This window comes from Oncorhynchus keta, unplaced genomic scaffold (genome assembly GCF_023373465.1).
Source record: "Oncorhynchus keta strain PuntledgeMale-10-30-2019 unplaced genomic scaffold, Oket_V2 Un_contig_1587_pilon_pilon, whole genome shotgun sequence".
Taxonomy (NCBI): domain Eukaryota; kingdom Metazoa; phylum Chordata; class Actinopteri; order Salmoniformes; family Salmonidae; genus Oncorhynchus; species Oncorhynchus keta.
The window spans coordinates 30,561-48,629 of NW_026279572.1; the positions used below are offsets into that span (position 1 = coordinate 30,561).

General features: G+C 43.8%; 2 protein-coding genes across 4 annotated transcripts in view; one reads left to right on the forward strand and one right to left on the reverse strand.

Annotated features, from left to right (window-relative positions):
- LOC118365705 (adenylate cyclase type 2-like) overlaps window positions 1-4,715 on the forward strand; it is a 34,865-nt gene extending 30,150 nt beyond the window's left edge. For all 3 annotated transcript variants that reach the window (XM_052502561.1, XM_052502563.1, XM_052502562.1), the window contains 5 exons: window positions 60-206; window positions 319-426; window positions 2,348-2,462; window positions 3,457-3,581; window positions 3,719-4,715. In XM_052502561.1, coding sequence (XP_052358521.1) covers window positions 60-206; window positions 319-426; window positions 2,348-2,462; window positions 3,457-3,581; window positions 3,719-3,865 — 642 coding nt within the window. In that variant the 3' untranslated portion in view covers window positions 3,866-4,715. The remainder of the gene's footprint in view (window positions 1-59; window positions 207-318; window positions 427-2,347; window positions 2,463-3,456; window positions 3,582-3,718) is intronic.
- A 702-nt stretch (window positions 4,716-5,417) lies between these two features.
- brd7 (bromodomain containing 7) lies at window positions 5,418-16,338 on the reverse strand. The gene is made up of 17 exons (XM_035746596.2): window positions 16,129-16,338; window positions 13,913-14,100; window positions 11,908-12,016; window positions 11,687-11,744; window positions 11,082-11,226; window positions 10,787-10,897; window positions 10,297-10,469; window positions 9,295-9,421; window positions 9,061-9,136; window positions 8,774-8,881; window positions 8,294-8,429; window positions 7,851-7,953; window positions 7,692-7,751; window positions 6,751-6,853; window positions 6,311-6,454; window positions 5,856-5,996; window positions 5,418-5,607 (listed from the first exon to the last, which is right to left on the reverse strand). The coding sequence occupies exons 1-17, from the start codon at window positions 16,169-16,171 to the stop codon at window positions 5,546-5,548; spliced, it is 1,887 nt and encodes a 628-aa protein (XP_035602489.2). The 5' UTR covers window positions 16,172-16,338; the 3' UTR covers window positions 5,418-5,545.
- Window positions 16,339-18,069: the final 1,731 nt, after the last annotated feature.

The following is an 18,069-nucleotide window of genomic DNA, read 5'->3' on the forward strand; positions in this document are numbered from 1 at the left end:
TCTGCTTAGTGTTACTACATGGCATTGCCTCTTAAGTTGTACACCTCCTTCCTCCTCAGGACCTGTACTACAAGTCATATGACTGTGTGTGTGTGATGTTCGCCTCGGTACCAGACTTCAAAGAGTTCTACACGGAGTGTGACATCAACAAGGAAGGCCTGGAGTGTCTGAGGCTCCTCAATGAGATCATAGCAGACTTTGATGAGGTCAGAGAACCGCTGGCAGCTGTCAACAAACAAAAATGGCACATGTCCCAGTAATAGAAATAAGTACACAGCTCACCCTGGCTCACACATCCACTTGTTTACCCACACACAGCTGCTCTCCAAGCCCAAGTTCAGTGGAGTTGAGAAGATCAAGACCATCGGAAGCACTTATATGGCAGCCGCAGGGCTGAGTGGCACCCCAGGACAGGAGAATAACCAGGTAGCTACTAACTATTTGACCCAGGTCATGTGGCTGGGAGGTGGGTTACACAGCATGCAACTGTGCATACCTTTTAATTTTCTATACTATAGAACTTTACCATAAAACCTGGTTAATGACGCAGTATAGATTAAGTTGTGTATGTACATTTGAAGTCAGGAGTTTACATACACCTTAGCCAAATACATTTAAACACAGTTTTTCACTATTCCTGACATTTAATCTTAGTAAAAATTCCCTGACTACCTGGCATGATGACTCCTTGCTGTCCCCAGTCCACCTGGCCGTGCTGCTGCTGCTACAGTTTCAACTGTTCTGCCAGTGATTATTATTATTTGACCATGCTGGTCATTTATGAACATTTGAACATCTTGGCCATGTTCTGTTATAATCTCCACCCGGCACAGCCAGAAGAGGACTGGCCACCCCTCATAGCCTGGTTCCTCTCTAGGTTTCTTCCTAGGTTTTGGCCTTTCTAGGGAGTTTTTCCTAGCCACTGTGCTTCTACACCTGCATTGCTTGCTGTTTGGGGTTTTAGGCTGAGTTTCTGTACAGCACTTTGAGATATTAGCTGATGTATGAAGGGCTATATAAATAAATTTGATTTGGGTAGCCTTCCACAAGCTTCCCACAATAAGTTGGGTGAATTTTGGCCTATCCCTCCAGACAGAGCTAGTGTAACTGAGTCAGGTTTGTAGGCCTCTTTGCTCGCACATGCTTTTTCAGTTCTGCCCACAAATGTCTATAGGATTGAGGGCTTTGTGATGGCCACTCCAAAACCTTGACTTTGTTGTCCTTAAGCCATTTTCCACAACTTTGGAGTAATGCTTGGGGTCATTGTCCATTTTGAAGACACATTTGGGACCAAGCTTTAACTTCCTGACTGATGTCTTGAGATGCTGCTTCAATATATCCACATAATTTTCCATCCTCATGATGCCATCTATTTTGTGAAGTGCACCAGTCCCTCCTGCAGCAAAGCACCCCCACAACATGATGCTGCCACCCCCATGCTTCACAGTTGGGATGGTGTTCTTCTGCTTGCAAGCCTCCCCCTTTTTCCTCCAATCATAAAGATGGTCATTATGGCCAAACAGTTATATTTTTGTTTCATCAGACCATTTTCCCAAAAAGTACGATCTTTGTCCCCATGTGCAGTTGCAAACCGTAGTCTGGCATTTTTATGGTGGTTTTGGAGCAATGGCTTCTTCCTTGCTGAGCGGCCTTTCAGGTTATGTCGATATAGGACTCGTTTTACTGTTGATATAGATACTTTTGTACCTGTTTCCTCCAGCATCTTCACAAAGTCCTTCGCTGTTCTGGGATTGATTTGCATTTTTCGCACCAAAGTACGTTCATGTCTAGGAGACAGAACGCATCTCCTTCCTGAGCGGTATGACGGCTGCGTGGTCCCATGGTGTTTATACCTGCATACTGTTGTTTGTACAGATGAACATGGTACTTTCAGGTGTTTGGAAATTGCTCCCAAGCATGAACCATACTTGTGGAGGTTTACACTATTTTTTCTGAGGTCTTGGCCTTGAAATACAGCCACAGGTGCACCTCCAATTGACTGAAATTATGTCAGTTAGCCTATCAGAAGCTTCTAAAGCCATGACATAATTTTCAGGAATTTTCTAAGCTGTTTAAAGGCACAGTCAACTTAGTGTATGTACATTTCTGACCCACTGGAATTGTGATACAGTGAATTATAAGTGTAATAATCTGTCTGTAAACAATTGTTAGGAAAATTGCTTGTCCTAACCGACTTGCCAAAACTATAGTTTGTTAACAATACATTTATGGAGTGGTTGAAACACTTAGGTTGGAGTCATTAAAACTTGTTTATGTAAACTTCCGACTTTAACTGTAAGTAGTAGTGTCCTGTGTGTGGACTTCATGATGAACTGTGTTGTTTCAGGACCGAGATAGGCAGCAGGCACAGATGGGGAACATGGTAGAGTTTGCCATTGCCCTCATTGGCAAGCTGGATGGCATCAACAGACACTCCTTCAACAGTTTTAGACTGCGTGTGGGTGAGTAAAGCTTGGGCACATGAACTATATTCATTAACTACCCATTACGTCTGCAATGCGTTCAGTTCCATCCATCTTTATTTGAGTTTCATTCTAGTGCTAAGAGTTTTTCCTGAACACCTGCACCTGACCTGGTCAGGAGAAATTGTGAGCTCTAGTTATAGAACAAAACACTCCTGGCCCTGTGATACCCAGTCTATCTAACCACGTAGGACATTCTTTCTGTCCCCACAATAGCTAACATTGACTCCATGATTCCTCTGGTCTCCCTGTGTACTGTTGAGACGGTTCTCAGACAGCTCATTCTGAGCAGATCCCCCAGGCTTTAGGAAAACATTTATAATACTTGAGAGATAAAAGCACACATTAGGGCTTTAATACAAACACAGAAAGCTGGCATGAAATAGAAGAAAATAACATTCAAAGGACGTATTCATGTGTACCAAGAAAAATCTAAATAACAAATGAAGTCCACATAATTCTCCTTGGAAGACATTTTTTATTAAAACGCAGATTCCAACATGAACAACTGGCAGTGGTGGCAGGTAGCCTAGCGGTTAAGAGTTGGGCCAGTAACCAAAAGGTTGCTGGTTCGACTTACCGAGCTGACGAAGTGAAAATTCTGTCGTGGTGCCCTTGCGATACCCCAATTGCTCATGTAAGTCGCTCTGGATAAAAGTGTCTGCTAAATGACTAAAACAGAATTGTAAAATGGCTTTGGCTCCCTGTGGTTGACTCAGCCAGACAAGCTGATGGCACTTGTTTGACCCTGTTAGTGTATATCATCACTGAATTGAGCATGTCATTTGTATTTTATTTCCAGTTTTCTGTGTCATCATGCTCTTCTCAGGCATACAATTGGGTCAGTCTAGCTGATAGTCAGTGTCTTATTCATCACATTCTAGTAGACTACTCTACAGTATGTGACTGGTTTATTCCCAGCAGGTATCTCGTTATGTTGTGCTTTGTGTCACTGTCTGCCTGCTTTTCACAGGCATTAACCATGGGCCTGTTATTGCTGGGGTGATTGGAGCCAGAAAACCTCAGTATGACATCTGGGGCAACACCGTCAACGTGGCCAGTAGGATGGAGAGCACTGGAGAGCTGGGCAAGATTCAGGTTCAGTACAACAACCTAGTATTGTCCTTGCTAGTCTGGCTGGAGAGATTTAACTATAACCACACTAAAATCATGGCTGCATACATTCAGCATAGTAATGTTTGTCTTGTTCCTTGCTTCGTCTGTTTCTGCTCCAGGTCACAGAGGAGACGTCGGACGTGCTCCAGAAGCTGGGTTACTCCTGCGAGTGCCGAGGCCTCATCAACGTGAAGGGAAAAGGCGAGCTGACAACCTTCTTTGTGTGCACGGACATGAGCAAGCAGCAAGGAATGGGCCTGAGCTGAGGTCTACGGTGAGCACACTACTGTGTGTGGACTCTGGGCCTGGTAGCGCATATGTGTGCTGGGTCGGTTACAGGACACAGTCTAGCATTCAGCACAAACTAATTACATGAACGCACATAAGTTAGCATGCTTAGACTAAACCTACCGGAGCACACAAATATAATTCATCCCAGTGCTTCAGTCAGCGATGATCCTGACCAAACCAGATCAAGACTTGAAGACGTGGTCCTAGAGGTTATATTTTGGATTATTCCTGTTTCCAGGGAGATTTCCTTTGGGAGATTCTTCATTGGAAATAAATGCTTAGTGCTGCTGATTTATAAAAAAAGAAAATTGAGATCCAGTTCTAATGTATGCATTCAATTAGACTGACATGGAGGTTACGTCAAGCACTGGTCGTCGTCATACTGGATTCTATCACCTAATCCTCCTAGAACCTTGCTGGAATCATGAGATGCACCAAAAACATCTTCAGTCTGCTCAAAACTGAGCTGTTTATCAAGCAAATGGTGACTAAAACAATGGAGTGAGTGCTGCTGCATGTGTAGTGACAGTGTACAGTACACACTCGCTGCCATGGTTTTCTAGACCTTAAAGGTAGACTAAGCAAAATTGCAAGACTTTGTGCATGGGTTCCCTTCACGCTGTTACAGCGTGGTAGCAACCGAACCAGCGGAGAAGTTTAAACTTGATGTTGGGGGGGAAATTGACCCACTATGCTGTTTACTTTGGGCATCTACGTCATATCGCTGAGTCTACCGTGAACAGTCACCCTCTAATAATTTCTTTTTTTTTTTTGGTTTCTACGACCATGGGACTAAATGTAAATATCGAAGCCAAATATCCTGCCTACTGAAACAGCTGAGACCGATGGACAGTTTATATGGTATGTCTTTCAAAAATAAATGACAAATAAGTGCTATATGCACAGAAAAAACATTCTGGTGACTAATGAAAAGCTTAATTTGACTGAAACAAAATGATCTTCAGAGCCTAACTCAGTGCTGTGCAGTATGCTTCAACCATATTAGTTGTAAAGGTAGAGATTGCATTGACTAGCCAACAAACTAATATTCTATTTGGTGTCTTGTGTACCTAAACACACAGGTTAGAATGAAACTATGACAATGTCCTTTTAGTATAAGCGCCATTTTAGAAAAGACCACTTGAAATCTCAGCCTGTTTGGTGGGATGGAGTTTTGACCATGCAGTAAATTAGTAAAGGCCAATAACAGCTTGTTTTCAGCTCCCCCCAATCACACCACTGACAGTCCGAGCAAAGAGCAAATTTAACTAAGCTGTTTGAGCATTGTTTAATGAAACAATCACAGTAACATACTTAACTGTTACCCATAAATTATTTGATACATAAAAGGTCAAAGGAAGATGTTTAAGATATGGAACACTGACTTGTCCTGTGGCCTTACTCAACCTTTGTTGTGTTGCTTTCATCTTGTCCGAGGACTAAATGAGAGTTTGCATTTTGTACAGTTGCGATAAATTGTTTCGCAAGTTGATATTTTTAAAGGCTGATTTACAAAGACATGGAATATCAGAATGGATAAGGTGCCAAATGGCTTTATATATAAAAAGGTTTAAAAGAAATGCAAACAAAGAACCTTTTTGAACACTACAACAGAGATGGGATGTTATCAGGAGGATGGCTGCTGTGAAATTCCATTATACTGTGATGACTGGAATCTGCTGAACTTCAGGCAAGGTATCCATTGGCTCAGCATCAACTGGAATCAAGATAACGGGGAATAGCTTTGAAATTTCAATTCATATGTAGCCATAACATTTTATGCACCGTAACACCATTCAATACAACTTTACCACCTCAGGGGCAATTAAGAAGGTAAGTCAGTTTTGCAAGTAGGCTTACTACTTCACTGAACACCTTCACAAAATCAACCAGTATATGGTTAGAATGTTTACTACCCATGACCTAAATAACCAGGGAAACAGATGCCGGGTGGTTTAAGCCTACCTGTGGTGAGGTCTATGAGTGGTTCATCTGCCTCTAGGGGTATAGCGATGCCCATGGCCCTCCTGATCCCGTACACACTGCTCACATCTCCTGGAGCCACCTGACTGGTCAGTTGGGCCAGGTTACCAGTCACCTTCTCCGCTACAGAGAGACAAATGGGAAACTTCAAGCCAAAGGTGGAGTCCAAATAAAGATCACTGGTAGTGGTGTAGCTGAAATGGATGGCCCAGGCATTTCTTCCACTGGAATTAACATAGTCAAAAGGAAATAGCTCTGACAGAAATTCATGTTTAGTCGTTTCTGGTTGCACTATTTTTTTTTTACAGGGGAAAGGTGATATCTAGTCAGCTGCACAACAATGAAATGTCTTCCTCAACCCTTTGAATCAGAGCCCCCCCCACCATAAAATACAGAGTGGAACATTCTCCTTTAAAAAGAAAAAAAGGAAGCGTTACCCAGTTGCAGCTCCTTGGTGGTTGGGGCTAGCAGGCAGATTATGTTGGGGGGCTGCTTGACACTCAAGCGTTCCCTCTGCGCTTCCTGCAGCTCGTGAAGGAGCTTTGTAGTCTCATCCAACTTCTGCTGGAAGTGTTGGGCCTCTGGTGCACAGAGACATATACACACACTTAAATATCCTAAGGAAGCTTGCATTGACCTGTGCAGGATCATCTACAATGTGTTCTATTTCTTGAATCCACCCTCTTATCTTCATAGACTACATTCAACTGGGACTGCATAGGGCCTACAACAGCCCAGGGAGGCTGCAGGAGTCAGAAACGCCTCAATTACCTTGAGGAAAGGTTTAAGCCTAGGGGATTTAAAATGTAACGCTCTCAGTAGTTTTAGAGAATTAACTGGCATGCTGTCGGTTTGCTCAGTTAGAGCTGATCTTTACCCTCAGAGAGGAGGTCCGGTGGAGTCTGGAGGTCCAGGCCGACCACAGAGCCCAGGGAGGCTAGTCTGCTTTCAGTCTGCTTGCTGGCCTCCGGATCAACCACCTGTGGGAAAAACAGAAGGATGAAGGTTAGTAAAACACATTTTTGTTTGGATTCCAAGTCACCCAGTGCTGTAGTCAGTGAATCTTTAAAATTGCATTCCTGAAAGGAGGCCCATCAGCCAGGCCAGCTCTTTTCTGGTAGCTCCAGTCGATACCTCTGCCAAGCCCTTTCCAATAAAATAAAGAGCAGCAGCAACACCCAACCAGGGAATGAGAATAAACTGGACACTGGCCAAGCACAGTAAACAGCCAGGTACAGAGAGCTGCTGTGTGCTTGAGACACCTGATGCTTTTCTTTCCTCCAGCCTCTACGCTGCTGTGACTGAGGAGCCATTCAGCCACCCAACGAAGGAGGCGCAGAAATAAAACAGACATTTCCACATCCCTGACAGTGTGTGAACAGACCTGGTGTCAGGGGCTGGTGGAGAGAGGCGGTGTTTTGAAGGGGAAATGTTCTTTCCATGTGTTGGATCATGGCAGCTAGCTAATGAGCTTGCCATGTTGTTGACACAGCTGGAACAGAACAGCTATGGCATGTGCAGAAGCTTTTAATACTGGGCGTCCCGAGTGGCGCAGTGGTCTGGATGTCCTTGTCCCATCAGCAACTCCTATGGCAGGCCGGGCGCAATGCACGCTGACACGGTCACCAGGTGCACAGTGTTTCCTCCGACACATTGGCGAGGCTGGCTTCTGGGTTAAGCGGGCAATATGTCAAGGAGTTGGGTTGTGTGGGGGTAGAGCAGGATAGCTGGGGTTCATTTCAGGAGGGTGTAGTTGAGACCTAGGGTGTGGCGCCTCTCCTTTATCTGCTGAGGTTGTCCAGTGTATCTGAGACTTACCTCCATGTCCTTGTCTCCAGTCTCAGCGGTTTCTGTTGGCTCTTGCTCATCTGGACGGGTCTGACAGGCAAGAACACATCAAGTTAGTATTGTCCAAAGAAATGTTAAAATAACTGTAGCCATATAATTCCCATGCAGATACATGCTTAATGGTTCTACCTCTCTCAGGGTTTTGGAGTGCTCCCCGTTAGTCAACGCGTCCAGGAGGTTGTCTGCCAGTTTGTACATGTGCTCCTCCGATTTGGACAGGAACTCCGAGAGGCTGCAGACAAAGACAAACACATTACATCAGTGTGTGTGTGTGTGTGTATGGTAGTCACATTTGGTCTCCTCTCAGAAGCAGCAGTAGGGTCGTATCAGGTTTACCATGTGGTTTTAGCCTCCACCACAGTGAATCTCATCCACGCCAACAGAACCATAAAATGCCTACTCTCATATACAAACCCAATGAAATACAGGGGCATCTGGACTGTTATGAGCATGCTGGAATGCTCAAAGCTTTGTTTGTTTGGAATTATTTACTGTAAAGTAGGCTCTTGTTATTGTAAATGTCAGATCCGGACCATAATATTACACCGTAATGAGGAGCAACATGCATATACCTCTCAGATCCCTGGAGGCTGGCTTCCTCTCCATAGAAGGAGTAGATCAGGTCAGAGTCCTCTTTCCCGATGTTGGCGAAGCTCGAGTCGTAGGCGGGCGCGTAGGAGGTGTACGGACCATAGTTCATGTACGATACTGTGAGAGTTGAGGTTGGGTTACATTACAGCTCGTAAACACTGATGGAGATACAGGACCACAGGCTGAGAGCTCAGCCTCTCACAGAGATACATTTATAGGACTATGAAAAACAGTTTTTTTATAGAATCACAATCTAACATGGCTACATGACCTTAGGGGAAAAACAATGTTGTCCATGAATGGATACATTAAGACTGGTATGTTGGTTGAACATTGGCTTTATAAATGCGCTTCTATACAAGCTCTGGGTTCAGATGAAGAGGTTATTCAGCCCCTCTTGGGAGACGATATAAAAAGCCTTTTGATTATTAAACCTTGTCACTAAGGCCCCTTCAGCTTACCTGGTGTGACCATGTTCCTCTTGTCCTCCTTAAAGCCCTGCAGGGTGTTGATGCCACTCTGCAGCCGGTTGGACATCATGCCCAGCTTCACAGGGCAGTAGCCCACATCTATAGAGATAAGAGTAGATTGAGAAATAGAGGCTCATTTACAATTAAAATCAGATTTTATTACACTTGATATAGTTAAGTTGGAATCAATCATGGATTCCTGTTTTTCCCATGTTGCACAAATAGAAATGGATATAGCGCAACGAGCTAATTGCGGGCGTGACTATGACTGGACCTACCTCCAGCCACAAGGTCGACTGGATTCAGGATTGCCAGTGTGGTGGAACCATCATACTTTCTCCTCTCAAAGTCCAGCTACATAACCAAATAAAACAATAGTTGTATTATTACATTAGTGAACATAATGAATACGTTCACTAAATTGGACCATACATTTCCTATATAGTAGATGGGGTAAGAGAGCTTGGTTGGCCTAAGCAGTTTAAGCCAATTCCATAGCCCGTAGCTCTCACCTCACTCTCCAGCCCTCTGTTGGACAGTTTGCCTCCTGAATCGTCAATGAGCTTGCGGATCTCCTCAAGCTCCTTCTCTGCCTGACTGACGACCTTGGACACTTCGTCTTTGGAGTCGTTGTCTTTCCTGGAAGTATTGGAGAACAGATTATAGAGGAGTAGGAGACTTTCAACTTAACTGATTCATAGGGTTTCATTGTTCAATACCAAAAAAAGGATCAGCAGAAAATATGAATTTCTTTTGCTGGCAGCCATTAGTGATTACAATACATTTTGAAACAGTCATAACATCTAAATCTCATAGAGAATACATCTCATGCTATAGCTACAGTACATGTTCCCAATGAATATGCTGCCAGTATACTTTCAATCAAACTTCACATCAAATCTTAAGTCCTCATGCTGTAGTCTTATTTGCGAAAGCATTTCAAATCAAATATTATTTGTTGCATGCGCCAAATACAACAGGTACCTTACAGTGAAATGCTTACTTACAAGCCCTTAACCAACAATGCAGTTTAAAAAAACACCTAAAAGTAAGAAGACATTTTCTATTCATTACACCTCAGTGGGGTTTACAAGGACAACAACTCGTAGGTTTCAGAGAGTGATTGGTGTGAAACGTGCTGCATAGTGCTGACTGAACACAAGACCTGACACGCTCAGAGGCATTCCTTTCATCATCGCTCATCCTCCAGCCAGATTCTGTAGAAAGAACTGATCCAAACACTTGGGAGAACAAGCCCACAGAACTTGGACACTATCCATGACTTAATAACATTAGTGTGTAATACTGCTTGCTTCCTGGTTGGGATCTGTCTGGCAAATGGCCGGGAACAGCTTCTCACAGTCTAAGCTATGAACAAGCACCTTAAACTAATACATAGACTACAGATAGGGGTTATGTAAATTGTGTCTGAGATCGAAATCCATGTTAACTAAGCAATTAATACCTAAAAGCATATTGTCAGTGTTCATGTGCAGGGTAAAGTTACACGGTACCTGGGAGTGTTTGGTGCAGACTGGGTAGTCTCGCTAGGATCTGTGGGGCCGGGGCCATCTTTACACTGGTCCATGCTTGAGTTTCCCACCTCTCCAGTCTTACTTGACCGGTTGGCTGGGTTTTCTAGGTCAGCCATGAACTCAATACTCTGCTTCAGGCTCTCAAGCCTCTCCTGTGGGACAGCGAGAGAGTTGACTTTGTTTCACCGCAATTTAAGCCACAATCCCTTGTTGTTCCAACCAAGGGGTGTTGTGATTGCAGAGCTCCAATTATAAAACAAAATAAACTTTGTGGTGAAGATTCATATCTAAACATTCAGGGGTATGGATATGGCACCCTCTGCTGTTCATATGTGGCAACTAGCGATTATTTCACTCAGGCACACATATAGGGCCAGTTTCCTAGACACAGATTAAGCCCAATCCAGGACAAAATCCCATATGCATGTGTGATGTGTCAAATTTCTTTCTGTAGGCGCACTCTCCTTACCGGGCGGAGAATCTTCATGCCAGAGTGGAGCAGCTTCCTGGCAGCTTTGTGGTAAATGGTCTCTGGCTTGTTGTAGATCATGGCATTCTCACACATGATTCTGAAGTCCACCTGTATCAATGGAGACACACTGCAGTCAGTCACTGGACTCTGCATATGTTTAACTTTGGGTTTCTATTTAAAGCAACACCTCAGGCTTGATTGTCAATCAACCCACTGCTTTAGAATGAGACTAAAAAAATAAAGCTATTCTGAAAGTTATTTGTCAAGAAGGTAGAGCAGCTGACAGGTGTACCTTGAGCTCCTCTAGTGACTGGTAATACTCATTCTTGACTTTCTCCTTCATTGCGCCAAAGTCCATGGGCCGCTTGATGATCGTGGAGTAGCCAGGAGCGATAAGGTCAGTCACAGGGAACGAGAAAAACGCACTTGGGTCTTTCCTACAGGAGAAAGTCAGTTATTGCTTTGTGAACGAGCCAATTGGAAGCTAGGGTTTATTAGGTGTGAGGGCCAGATTGGGAATTTAGCTAGGACACCAGATTTTTAAGTGTTTTATTTAACTAGGCAAGTCGATTAAGAAGAAGTTCTTATTTACAATTACAGCCAAACCCGGACAACACTGGGCCAATTGTGAGCCACCCTATGGGACTCCTAAATCACGGCCAGTTGTGATACAGCCTGGAATTAAACCAGGGTCTGTAGTGACGCCTCTAGCACTTCGATGCAGTGCCTTAAGAGTTTGGGTGATTCAGTCTATGATAATTGCCATGGGATCTTTGACCAGAGAGAGTCAGGTCACCCGGTTAAAACCCGAAAGATGGCACCGGGATATTTTTTTATAGACCAGAGGAAACAGACTGCTAATCAATTCATTGTCAATTTCTTATTAACAAGCTTCACCTTTGGAGCTGTCTGATGAGCTGACTCAATGCTTCCTGCAGTGGGGTCAGTTCTTTCTCTGAGAATGAGAGAGGGAAAAAGCACACGAGAGTGAGGGAGCGAGAGGAAGAGTAAGAAAGATAAATAATGGTTAAAATGACTTCATATATCAATAGAAATGAAAGGCAAAGAAAGCATTATGGAAAAGTTGCAGTCATTGTAGAAACTGGCAAGTAACTTACCTTCCACTTTATTCAAAGAGGACGCCAGATCTGAACGGATAGGGGTCCTGCTCGCCTCCCTATCATCCCAGTCTGTATCAGCGTCCTGTCCCTTCTTCTTCTTTGTCATCTAAATGCACCATAAGCATGTTTGTTGACACTTAATTTTCATTTTTGAAACATTACCTGTCTGTCAGTCTATGGGCCAAATAAACCCCTATTTGAATTCTGAAAATCAAACGCCACTTAAGTTTAAGTATTGGGCAAATCCATGTGGTCAGAGCTGAATTCCCCTAAAAGATGGTCTCTGCTCCACTCAGTTGGTGGAGTTCATCAAACATAGTGGCTTGCGAAAGTAAAAATGCCAAGGGGAGAATACTATTTTGTTGCCTTACAACCTGGTATAAAAATATTTTTAGGGATTTGTATCATTTGATTTTCACAACATGCCTACCACTTTGAAGATCCAAAATATTTTGTGAAGCAAACAAGACAAAAAAAAAAAAACAGAACTATTCACCCCTCAAGTCTATACTTCGTACAGCCACCTTTAGCAGCAATTACAGCTGCAAGTCTTTTGGGGTATGTCTCTATAAGCTTGGCACATCTAGCCACTGGGATTTCTGCCCATTCAAGGCAAAACTGCTCCAGCTCCTTCAAGTTGGATGGGTTCCACTGGTGTACAGCATTCTAAGTCATACCACAGATTCTCAATTGGATTGAGGTCTGGGCTTTGTCTAGGCCATTCCAAGACATTTAAAGGTTTCCCTTAAACCACTCAAGTGTTATTTTAGCAGTATGTTAGGGTCATTGTCCTACTGGGAGGTGAACCGTAGTCCCAGTTTCAAATCTCTGGAAGACAAACAGGTTACCCTCAAATTTACCTGTATTTAGCACCATCCATCATTCCTTCAAATCTGACCAGTTTCCCAGACCCTGCCGATGAAAAACATCCACATAGCATGATGATGCCACCACCATGCTTCACTGTGGGGGATGGTGTTCTCAGGGTGATGAGAGGTGTTGGGTTTGCGCCAGACAGCATTTTCCTTGATGGCCAAAAAGCTACATTTTAGTCTCATCTGACCACAGTACCTGCTTCCATATGTTTGGAGAGTCTCCCACATCCCCTTTGGTGAACACCACACGTGTTAGCTTATTTTTTTCTTTAAACAATGGCTTTTTTTCTGGCCACTCTTCTGTAAAGCCCAGCTCTGTGGAGTGTACAGCTTAAAGTGGTCCTATGGACAGATACTGCAATCTCCGCTGTGGAGCTTTGCAGCTCTTTCAAGGTGATCTTTGGTCTCTTTGTTGCCTCTCTGATTAATGCCCTCCTTGCCTGGACCGTGAGTTTTGGTGGGCGGCCCTCTCTTGGCAGGTTTGTTGTGGTGACATTCTTTCAATTTCTTAATAATGGATTTAATGGTGCTCTGTGTTGTGGGACGTTCAATATTTCTGATTTTTTTACCCAACCCTGATCTGTCCTTCGCCACAACTTTGTCCCTGACCTGTTTGGAGAGATCCTTAGTCTTTATGGTGCCCCTTGCTTAGTGGCGTTGCAGACTCTGGGGCCTTTCAGAACACACACACACACATACATTAGAGATCATGTGACACTTAAAGTCCACCTGTGTGCAATTAATTAATTATGTGACTTCTGAAGGTAATTGGTTGCACCAGATCTTATTCAGGGGCTTCGTAGCAAAGGGGGTGAATACATATGCACATACCACTCTTCCATTTTTTTAGAGTAAGTTATTTTATTTTTCATTTCACTTCACCAATTTGGACTATTTTGTGTATGTCCATTACATGCAATCCAAATAAATCCATTTAAAATTACAGGTTGTAATGCAACAAAATAGGAAAAACACCAAGGGGGATGAATACTTTTGCAAGGCACTGTAGGTGGAGCTTAGTCAGCTAGCACCACCCATGCCATGGTCTCCCCTAGATATTTCCCTAAAAAAAAAACAGTACAAAGGTAAACAGGGGCTGTAATGAAAATATGGATTCACAAACTCACCTTTTTCTTTTTATCAACTGGTGACATGGTATCGTTCCTTTCCTTATCCTTCTTCTTCTTCTTTTTCTTGTCCTTGTGTTTCTCTAAATCTGGATGTTCGTCAAATGCGTTTTCAAAGCTCGAGCTTCCAGTCGTCACCTCATTTCCAGCAACCTTCAGAACCAATTTAAGTGGTCTCTCCCCGTACTCTGTAGATGGGACACATTGGGTTAGCTTTAAGTACACTGCTCAAAAAAATAAAGGGAACACTTAAACAACACAATGTAACTCCAAGTCAATCACACTTCTGTGAAATCAAACTGTCCACCTAGGAAGCAACACTGATTGACAATATATTTCACATGCTGTTGTGCAAATGGAATAGACAACATGTGGAAATTATAGGCAATTTGAAAGACACCCCCAATAAAGGAGTGGTTCTGCAGGTGGTGACCACAGACCACTTCTCAGTTCCTATGCTTCCTGGCTGATGTTTTGGTCACTTTTGAATGCTGGGGGTGCTTTCACTCTAGTGGTAGCATGATACAGAGTCTACAACCCACACAAGTGGCTCAGGTAGTGCAGCTCATCCAGGATGGAACATCAATGCGAGCTGTGGCAAGAAGGTTTGCTGTGTCTGTCAGCGTAGTGTTCAGAGCATGGAGGCGCTACCAGGAGACAGGCCAGTACATCAGGAGACGTGGAGGAGGCCAACAACCCAGCAGCAGGACCGCTACCTCCGCCTTTGTGCAAGGAGGAGCACTGCCAGAGCCCTGCAAAATGACCTCCAGCAGGCCACAAATGTGCATGTGTCTGCTCAAACGGTCAGAAACAGACTCCACGAGGAAGGTATGAGGGCCCGACGTCCACAGGTTAGGGTTGTGCTTACAGCCCAACACCGTGCAGGACGTTTGGCATTTGCCAGAACACCAAGATTGGCCAATTCGCCACTGGCGCCCTGTGCTCTTCACAGATGAAAGCAGGTTCACGCTGAGCACATGTGACAGACGTGACAGAGTCTGGAGACGCCGTGGAGAACGTTCTGCTGCCTGCAACATCCTCCAGCATGACTGGTTTGGCGGTGGGTCAGTCATGGTGTGGGGTGGCATTTCATTGGGGGGCCGCACAGCCCTCCATGTGCTCGCCAGAGGTAGCCTGACTGCCATTAGGTACCGAGATGAGGTCCTCAGACCCCTTGTGAGACCATGAGCTGGTGCGGTTGGCCCTGGGTTCCTCCTAATGCAAGACAATGCTAGACCTCATGTTGCTGGAGTGTGTCAGCAGTTCCTGCAAGAGGAAGGCGTTGATGCTATGGACTGGCCCACCCATTCTCCAGACCTGAATCCAATTGAGCACATCTGGGACATCATGTCTCGCTCCATCCACCAACACCACAGACTGCACCACAGTTGGTGGATGCTTTAGTCCAGGTCTGGGAGGAGATCCTTCAGGAGACCATCCGCCACCTCATCAGGAGCATGCCCAGGCGTTGTAGGGAGGTCATACAGGCACGTGGAGGCCACACACACACACTACTGAGCCCCATTTTGACTTGTTTTAATGGCATTACATCAAAGTTGGAACAGCCTGTAATTGAGTGCGACTCCAAATCCAGACCTCCATGGGTTGATACAATTGATTTCCATTGATAATTTGTGTGATTTTGTTGTCAGCACATTCAACTATGTCAAGAAAAAAGTATTTAATAAGAATATTTCATTCACTCAGATCTAGGATGTTTTATTTTAGTGTTCCCTTTTTTTGGAGCAGTGTATATTCCCAAATATTTTATTGTAACCAACGCAAGTTGCTACTGACAGTTCGCTATCCGGCTAGCTCAACTGTGAGGTAGCCAACTAGTTAGCCGACATAACTAGCTATGTTGCAAACAGATCACCAACATGGCGAGTTGGCTAACGTTACCTCTCCATCGGCTAAAATATGTAAATTAGTAAAATATGTAAATAACTTGCAAGCCATTTCAAAGTTCAATCTTTGGTTCAATGCATATAGGATACATGATAAGGCGATCAGCAATAATCGAATTAGATATCTATTAATTTTAACATCTGTTAATGAGCTCGGTACATATGGCTAAGCTAGCTGGATAAGTTAGCTAGCTAACCTGCAGTGAATTCAAATGGGTGATTATGCGTTAGCTAACCGAAGCGCAAGCCTTTTAGTGGCCCAAGGAATTCAACCAATACCAGCGCATTGGATATCTAAATGTGTCTTACCTTCATATTTTTCAGACTTGTGCTTTTTATGCTTCTTGCCCATTATTTATATGGTTTGAATCTTTACGCTAGGTGACAACCAAGTTCTTTGTTTTCTCTCCTGGAAGGGATAGCAATCGATTGCAGAGTGCTTGTTTGGTGCAGCGCCGCATGTCGGCTGGAGTTAAAATCACATTATTTTATAACCATGTGCAATGTTTATTTGTACTTAAGCCAGACCTACATAACATGTCCAGTGTCCATGTTGTATGTTTTTACTGTAGTTAATTTTTTATTGTGTCAGAATTGGTCCCAGGCTGTATCACATCCGGCCGTGATTGGATCTTCCGAAGGGCGGTGCACAATTGGCCCAGCGTCGTCCGGGTCGGCCGGTAGGCCGTTATTGTGAATAAGAATTTGTTGTGAACTGACTTGCCTAATTAAATAAATGTTAAATATATATTTTTTAAAGGACATAAGAATGTATCAACTTTAGTCACCTGTAGGGGGCGTGATTAACACAGTATTAGTCTCAAGGTTTTCCTAGATTTTTTAAACTGGACAGCAGATTCAAAAGCAGTGTTGGCCTATAGTACATAATGATGTGATTGTCCTATCTCCCTCTGACGTCATCACATCCTCCTACTGAGTAATTGTGTATAGTAATAAATGGGCACTTGCTTTAGAAGGTGAAGCAGCCCAAGGTTATCAGATTCCCCTGGCCCGAATAGTCAGGCAGACTGGTTAAAACAGACAGTGCCGAGAGGGTACCCAAACAGAGAGGAACGGAGGGTGAATGCAGCCTCTGATGTGTGAGTAACAGGCTTCCCCTCCGTGCCCTCTCTGGAGCCAACTAGGATAGACAGCTAGACCACTGTTTCTCACCTATTTGTTTATGGAGCCTCACATTGGAGACATGATAGGGAGTGAATAAGTTAATTTACTCTGAGAAAATGTATAGAAATAAATTAGGTCCAGAGACAGTAACTTTGACCCACTAACTTCCTCATGGCGGTTGCCTGTCCCACTTTCCATTCCCCTTCTCTGTGACTTTTCACTTTGACCAGCACGAAAGGGCAACCGATCCAGGACACATTTTTACTGTATGTTTAGAGTTCCCTGAGGCAGCCCCCCCCAGGCCATTCACTACATAGTTTACTTTACATTTCCACCAGTCCAGTCTGCCTGTAGTCCTCTGTTGGACTGTCTTAGTGTGGATGCCCACACTCTACAACAGATAGATGATAATACTCTAACGTGAACCTGCTTTGAAACACTGGATTGTTTCTCTATCATGTAATAACTCCTATTGTCATTATGGATCACAAATAGTAGTTTTACTTTCCCTGGCCTGGGCCCAAGACCAGTAAACTGTGAACTGTCCAAAGGGAGAGATAGCCTAAGCAAACTCTTGTACATGGCTTATTATTAGGACACTGCACAGGCTTCTGCTCTGCCTCCTCTATCCCCTTCAGAGCTGTTATGCTCTGTTAAATCGCCACATATTTTACAGGCCGATGAATGACAGATGTTTTATTCATGGAGGGAAGATAGTGTGCATTCTTTGAAGCACATTCCAGGTTTTATGAAGAGGCAGAGGATGGGGGCCGAGAATCCAGTTGCTCATATTCAGAATTGGTGGAAACGAAAAGAAACAGAATCGGCCATTCCGACCATACCTTCCTTTCAGATGGAAAGGAGATTCTTAGGCTCTGATGAATGTATAATTTTTCATCAATGGCTAAGCAAAATAATCCTCAACAAATTCCGATTTATCTGAATATCAACTCCTCTACATTTTTGTGAAGTGATCATATTTTTACATTTCAAGTTGATCATTGAGGATTTTAGTTGTATTCTATCTGTACAGCTGTACAGTTTAGCGTTATCACTGCCTGGCCCACGCAAGCAAATACCATTTTTCTTTTGGCCTTAAGGATAATCATTTTAAGCAGTGAGGTA

Bases quoted from the DNA above. Each gene is read 5' to 3' on its own strand.
- brd7 (XM_035746596.2), bottom strand. From the start codon at position 16,171: ATGGGCAAGAAGCATAAAAAGCACAAGTCTGAAAAATATGAAG. The intron at 14,101-16,128 runs GTAAGACACATT...TCCCATCTACAG, and splicing joins CAAGTCTGAAAAATATGAAG to AGTACGGGGAGAGACCACTT. The intron at 6,854-7,691 runs GTAAGTCTCAGA...TTTTTCCCACAG, and splicing joins CTGGAGACAAGGACATGGAG to GTGGTTGATCCGGAGGCCAG.